The sequence below is a fragment of the Coffea eugenioides genome, chromosome 10, assembly GCF_003713205.1.
Source record: "Coffea eugenioides isolate CCC68of chromosome 10, Ceug_1.0, whole genome shotgun sequence".
Lineage (NCBI taxonomy): Eukaryota > Viridiplantae > Streptophyta > Magnoliopsida > Gentianales > Rubiaceae > Coffea > Coffea eugenioides.
This window is the reverse complement of record NC_040044.1, coordinates 36,669,578-36,677,029: the sequence shown is the minus strand read 5'-3', so window position 1 is coordinate 36,677,029 and position 7,452 is coordinate 36,669,578. Positions and strand designations below refer to the sequence as shown.

At 37.5% G+C, this 7,452-nt stretch overlaps 1 protein-coding gene across 1 annotated transcript; it reads left to right on the top strand.

Moving 5' to 3' along the window:
- Nucleotides 1-856: 856 nt before the first annotated feature.
- Nucleotides 857-1,932, top strand: LOC113748574. The gene is made up of 2 exons (XM_027292042.1): nt 857-1,047; nt 1,478-1,932. The coding sequence occupies exons 1-2, from the start codon at nt 882-884 to the stop codon at nt 1,675-1,677; spliced, it is 366 nt and encodes a 121-aa protein (XP_027147843.1). The 5' UTR covers nt 857-881; the 3' UTR covers nt 1,678-1,932.
- Nucleotides 1,933-7,452: the final 5,520 nt, after the last annotated feature.

The following is a 7,452-nucleotide window of genomic DNA, read 5'->3' as shown; positions in this document are numbered from 1 at the left end:
ACGTAAGCCCTATTTACCTTGAAATTTAAATAATTATTACCCTCAAAAAAATTTTATATAATAATAACCTCTAATAATGTAAAAATGAGAAGATAATTATAAGAAATTAGCGATTAAGGTCAATCAAGCAAGTATGGGTTAAAGCTTTCAGCTCTTCAAAAGTTTATGATTACAACAAACGAAAAACTAATAGCTGGTCGCATTACAATTCTGCTGTGCTAGATTTCTGATGGAGACAATTCAAGCTCTGTAACGATAAGAAGATGCATGAGAAGTTGAAGACGGTACGACTATTCTAAAACATTGTGTATAGTACGAAAAAAAAAAGAGAGCATACAATCTAACTTCGGTGTCTGCAGTTCGAAATACCAAATGGTATTAGAACCTCCAATTTTTTTTTTTCTCGTACAAGAGCACGGACCATTTTATAAAACTGGAAATAAATGATTGAAATTTGTATGTTGAAACTTGGGCGTTGCCATAAATAACTTATGGCAAATTTTATGGCACTTAATTCTAAAGGGTAAAAGAAAGTTCAAAAATTTCGCAAAGACATTTTATTGCGTTCTAACTCTTGACAAATTTCCAATTTCCAGCTCAAACATTCGGACTTTTTTCTCTGTAAGCTTTTTGATTTTTAATTTATCATGCAATACAGTACAAAAGTGCAGGGAAGGATTGTCCTTTTTAAACTATTTATTATGATAATTTCACCCGATTGATAATGAGTAGGTACGTAATATCCATTAATAACTAGGGATGGCTCCATCCAAATCCGCATCTATAAAAGCACTAGCTAATGGGCAACCCACACTCATCCATCAATTGCTTCTTCTTCTCTCCATATCGATCTAATTCCCACCATCATCCAGTACACAAAAATGGGCCCTTCCTCAGCCATCAAAGTGATCTTTTTCTTCCATTTTATTTTAGCCCTTGCTGTCCCAAGTTTGGCAGCATCATACGTGGTTACTTGGACAAAAACTAATTTAGCATCTCCAGGAACTCTTCTTCAGTTGTCTAATCTTCACGCTGGTGATACGATCAGTAAGATCCCTATTATTGGGGTGTGTTTTATTTTGGTTTTTTTTTTTTTTATAAAGGAATTCACAACCGCTACTCGAGAGTAGATTTAAACATGCGAAATGGGTGCCCGGCCCAAAGCCTGATTTTGGTTATTTTGGCATGTATTTAATACTAAATCTTGTATTAGCTTTTCTCCTGTTGGGTGCATGTGCAATGCTTTTAGGGTTTTGTCTCTTATGCATTGGAAGTATATAAATTATCGAGTATGGATACATACCATTTAATTTGAATTTTGGTTCTTGCATACATGACATGTATTTATATCTGCTAGTATATACACTACCCATGTAAAAATATTAATCGATATTATTATTCCCAAATGCATGTGTTCTCCGTATTTAAGCTAACTATGTCTTATTTTGTTCTATCTTTCTTCTGGCAACTTCTGTAGATTTCCTCAACCCAGAGCTTATTCCCATTTACCAAGTATCAAAAGCGGAATATGATGGTTGTCTACAGACTCCAAACAGGACCGTAATTGGGCGTCAATTGGAAAACGTTTACACTATTCCCGGAATTGGTGATTTCTACTTAGTTTCCGATCTCGTCGATTGTCTGAATGGTGTGAAGCTTCAACTCCATGCTACTTGAGGAGCTGCCAGAACCATTTATGAAGTTAATTTCGTGGCATCAGTTTTCACGATCAGTTTCTCTACACTATGGGCATCCTGGCTAGCTACTATTAATACTAAGTCGGTTGCAATAATATAACTACTAAAAAAAAAAGGAATAAACGCCATATACGTAAATGGCTTCCGTGTAATACCATGGTTATTAGTCCCTTATTTCCTCGTTGTTTGGTTTCTTTTGTGGTTTCTGAATTACGTTAATCGTGTGGCTTTTCGTAATGGAATAAAGACAGTAATAAAGTAGATCTTTTCATGGTTTTTCCGTATAATTATATTGCAATGGGTGATACAAATGATACAAAGTTAAATTCATCGACTTTGTAGAATGAGGCCATGATGTGTAATTCTTTCCTTGATTGCATCTTAACAATTTTGTGGTTTTATCATAATATAAGCCAAGGTGAAGCCCAAAAAAAAAAAAAAAACTGTAAAAATAAGTCAGCAATTCACCGAATTAAGATATCCTATAATTAAGATCAAATATTTCGAGCCGGCTTCCGTGGATATCCCATGTTTCCAACCCTTTAAACTTCTCTTTTTTTAGGCTCTAATGTTTTCCATCTTTTAAGGGTAGGATGGGATATGAGATACGGGAAAGAGAAGAGGAATTTAAATAATTCTTGAGATCTCAATTTTAATTACTTGACTAAAGTTTCATTGGCTTCAACCCTCTAAACTTCAACTTAACCTATAAAAATATTAGCAGTTGTAAAACAAAAGATTATCCACAGAGATTTATGAAAAAAAAAAAAAGATTCCAAAAAGGCCTGAAGACCTGGAATTATGCATAAAGAAGCAGGGAATTAATCAAAACAAGAATTATGGCACCCCACCTAGTTGTCCCTAAACTTTCTTCTAAAGGTTCTATGTAGTTTCCTAACACTAAAAGATTTCGTTGTCCTTAACATTTTAACTGATAAGTAGATTTGGTCTTCTATCCATATGTATTTCACGTCCATACGGGGTTAGCTATCATGATTTGATGACCATGTGCTTATCTAGCTATTGAATTCCTTCTTAATCAACATTAATAGTGCAATCTCCCATATGCAAAACCAATTTAGTTAAGGCCTTCTTCATCCACGTCTATATAAGAAGTGTTTGTAGTTATAGCGTCTTATCATTGTCTTCCAGCTTCTTCATTTTTAATCAACTAGAAGCGTAATCATAGAACTGCAGCTACCCACTATACAAAATGGGACTTCTCTCTATCACCAAAGTCATATGTTTTTGGCTGGTTTTAGATGCTGTTGCCTGCCAAGTACGGCTGCAATATATGCTGTCACTTGGGCAACTAAGGTTGGTCCCGCTACACTTTTGCGGGGAGAGAAATTTCACACCCCGGTGATGTTTTTAGCAAGAATCCGAGCTACTTTTTCAAACTAAGTGCGTTTTTACACATACGTACATAAGGCCTGAATTTCCAGCAGATTGATTCAATTCTAGCTGTTCTTCGTTTTCTTGGGTGCAAGATTTAAATCGACATTAACATTTGTAATGCTTATACTATTGCGTATATTTTCCTTGGATTAATGTTTTTAAAACTGGCAGGCGTTAAGAAACCTCATACAAGTGAAGCTACTTATTCGAAAGTTTCAGCCATGGTTTTTTGAACACCTCACATCGATTGTAAATAGAATGGTGTAGGGTCAAATTTTCACATTTTTCTTTATACTTTGTCTTTATTTTTAAAAATTTCTCATTTCTAATTATAGCCTATTGAACTATCATTTTACATTTAGTATGCTTTATTAATTTGCTATAGAATTTTTTTTGCTATTATATCATTGATGACTAAATTCTGTTCCATATGTAAGGAAAAGGTGGTGGGCTAGATGGTGGAGAAAGACGTGGAAGGGACGGGTACGGGGTACAGTGAACGTTGAGGGAGTAGGAGAGATTTTTTCTGCACTTTTCCTTTTGAAAATTAATTGAAAAATGAAATTTGTAAAGGCCACAAGTAAGTTAACAGTACACACTATATGAAATTTTGTTTCTAAGCAATTGGCATCTATTGAAATCTTATGGATGTGCAGTTTAGCCGTGGAGCTGCACTAAATCCAAAATCAAGAATGATTCGACCATACGGGGTTAGCTATCATGATTTGATGACCATATACTTGTCTGACTATTGAATTCCTTCTCAATCAACATTTAACGCTGCCATCCCTCATATGCAAAGCCAATTTAGTCAAGTCCTTCTTCGTCCCCATATATATAAGAAGTATTTGTAGTTATAGCGTCTTACCATTGTCTCCAAGCTACTTCATTCTTAATCAACTGGAAGCATATTCATAGAACTGCAGCTACCCACCATGCAAAATGGGACTTTTCTCAATCACCAACTGTCATATGTTTCTCCCTCATTTTAGATGCTGTAGCCGTCCCAAGTATGGCCGGCATGTACGCAGTTACATGGGCGGGTCAATTTGATCCGGCCGGCTACTACTTTGCAGGGAACGTAATTTCACCCCGGCGATGCTCTGAGTAAGAATCCGAGCTACTTATTCAACTAAGTGCCATTTTTATACACTTATATGCATATATACATAAGGCCCGAATTTCCAGCAGAATGACTGATTACTAGCTGTTCTTCGTTTTCTTGGATGCAAGATTCAAATAGACATTGACATTTCTATTGCCTATACTATTTTCTAACAATATTGACAAGCGCTGAGAAATTTCATACAAGCGGATTTAGATTCAAAACAAATATGCCAAATGAGTATTTCACATGCGAATAATTAAATTAAGATCATGTGTCATGGATTGCTCTAGCAAAAAATTTCTCGGGAATACAGGATGTATAATTCCAATTTTTTTTGCAAAAATTTGTCCAAATTTAGCTACTTAACTATATTTCTTTTCTCAACTTTTCAGATTTTGTCAACGCAGACACTCTCCCCATCTACCAGGTTTTCACACAAGCAGATTACACTGTTTGTGGATTGACTTTGTAGTAAAAAAATTCAAGAATGAATTAATATAAAAAATTAGGTGGTTGTCTTATGGGCAAGATATGTATGACTTTCGGTTTCTAGTGTTTTCCTCGACTTTAATTTTGTATTTCTGTATCTTATTTATCAGTATTCCTGCACCTCTTAATTTTTATTTTTATTTTATTTTTATTTTTGGCACCTCAAACAAGCAGTTGACAATTGCCGACATCCAAACTCTCGAGAACATCTTTGCATGCCATTTAATTGGAAAAGCTTTTTGAAACTTACCTGAATTGTGTACGACTTGCAAGTTTTCATAAAGTTGATGAAAAACCTTGCTCAAGTCGCATGTTGTTGTCCTCTCTCTAGTAGAGGCTGTTTCTCTCTCTAAGCAGAGAGCTCTTCTTCCAGGTGTGGGAGCCTCAGACAAATCCAAAAGTTGCCTTTTCTTATTGATCCTTCAGCAACACCTCTAAACCTCCATACCTTGGGGCCTTTATTTCCAGAACCACTCTGGCTTTATGTGTAGTTTTTACTACCCAGTAAGCACAACACTGTCGGAAAAATACCAACATTTGGGTGAGTTTGCACCGTAGGTTAACTCAGTACATTCCAAAAAAAAAAAAAGAAAAAGAAGGAGAGAGAGAGAGATAATAGTTCAAAGGTTTCTACAAACAAGTAACTAGCTACGTACTACTTATATCAGGAGTTTGGAGAGAGCTGCTCCAGATGATGTTCTGAACTCAAGCCAAAAAGCTCTAGTCAACTCTGACCAAGCTACGACAGGTAAGGTCATGGTCATTACTTTTTGCACTAGCCTTGTGTCTCTGTTTTGTTTGCTTTAGTCATCTTCATATAGGTGTCTCTGGTAAATAGTGTAGATCTGGTCTTTCTTGGGTTGAGGAGTGAGTTTTCGAGTCTTTAAGGTTAGTGTGTGGTATACCAACAGTCACTGGTGTCACAATGGCGGATGAACTTGCTGAAATCATGCAGAACTTCGATCTTTCCAGCACAGAACTTCAAGCAACTAGCTTGGGTACTGAGGAGATAGGGGGAGGAGTCCAAGAGTGTAAAATCAGCTTGATAGGAAAGGTACTAGGTGAGAAAGCCTCAAACTACACTGGGGTGAAGAATTTTGTGACCACTGCGTGGGCATACCCAAAACAATTGAGAGTGGTGGAATTAGGACTGAACATGTTCCAGTTTATCTTGCCATTGGAAAGTGACAGAGAGAGGATCCTGCAGGGAGGACCATGGATAATAGATAATCAAATGCTTGTTCTGAACAGCTGGTATGAAGGGATAGAGGATGATGAAAGGGCATTTTGTTTGGCACCACTTTGGATTCAAGTTTGGAATTTACCGGTTCACTGGATGTCCAAAGAGGCAAGTAAGTAAATAGCCTCAGTTTTTCATCAGGTTAGAGAAGTTATAATTCCCCAGACTGGGGGAAAGGAAGGTAGACATTTGAAGCTTCTAGTTATGGTGAACATAAGTCAACCTCTACTAAGAGGAACAATTGTAAAGGTGGGGGATGTTACTAAGTGGGCAAGTTTCAAATATGAGCGATGCCCAGACTTTTGTTATAATTGTGGAATCATAGGCCATAGTAAAAGGACCTGTTCGAAGCCAGGCTCTTCGGGTGGAGGAAAAAAGGACAATCAGTACGGTCCATGGCTGCAGAGTGGAAATTTGAGGGTATCTTCACAAGAGAAACAAACAAATATAGTGTATAACCCACAGAAACAGCATTGGAGACTCCAAGATGGAGTGTGGAAGGATAAAGGAAGTAATGAGGTTCAGAATGGTGAAAAGAAGGACCACTCACAGGGGATCGGTAATAGCTTCAGACAGCTAGGAGATGCCAGTAACACTCACGACCAAGAAGGTCAACATCAGGGAGAACAGAGGAGAGTTTTAACTGAGCATCTTAGTCACCCAGTTAGTAAACCAACTGTCCAGGCTGAGAGAGTTAGAAGTGATGGTGTAGATGGCCAGATTCAGAGGAGAGAATTAAGTGAACATACTAGTCTTCCTGCCAGTCAAATGACTGATTTGGACGCGAGTGTTAGTGGTGAAGGTATAGGAGGTCAGATTCAGCATGATCTCAGTGAAAGACATGTGATAATAAATGAATAAGATGGGAGTGTAGGGGAGAAGAAGCAGTCTGGGAATGGAGAAAAGGAAGTAGGGAGTTCAGATGTCTTGATGATGGAAGTAGGATATGGTACTATGACGGTTCAGCTTCCCAAACTTGGCCTTGTAGAAGACCGCAAGCAAAGATTGGAGTCAGTGAGTTTACCACCTCTGCTGGAACAAAAGAGGTCTGAGGCCATAGGTAGACAGAACAGACGGATCCTAAGAGCCTTGAAATCCCCCAAGAAACCAAAACAGTCTCTTCAAGAGACCATATTAGATTCTCTTAGGGGGAGAAAAACAGGAAAAAGAAAAGGTGGAGTGGACGAGATAGAGATGGAAACTGATGAAGTTAGTATTCAATGTGGCAAGAGGAACAAAACTGGTTTAAGTGGATTAGCAATAAGAATGGATACTGAGGGGGAGGGATCCAACCCAAATGGGACCCCAACGAATAGATAAGAGTGCTGGTGTGAAATTGTCAAGGAGTGGGGAGCCCCTTGACAATTCCCCAGCTGAGAGAGGTGAACAACCTCTCCTCTCCAAATATGGTGTTTTTGTGTGAAACTAAGAATAGGAGTAATTATATGAGAAAAGTAAAAAACATTTTGAAGTTTGATGAGATACAAGTTGTGGAGTCCATGAATAAGGCAGGAGATATG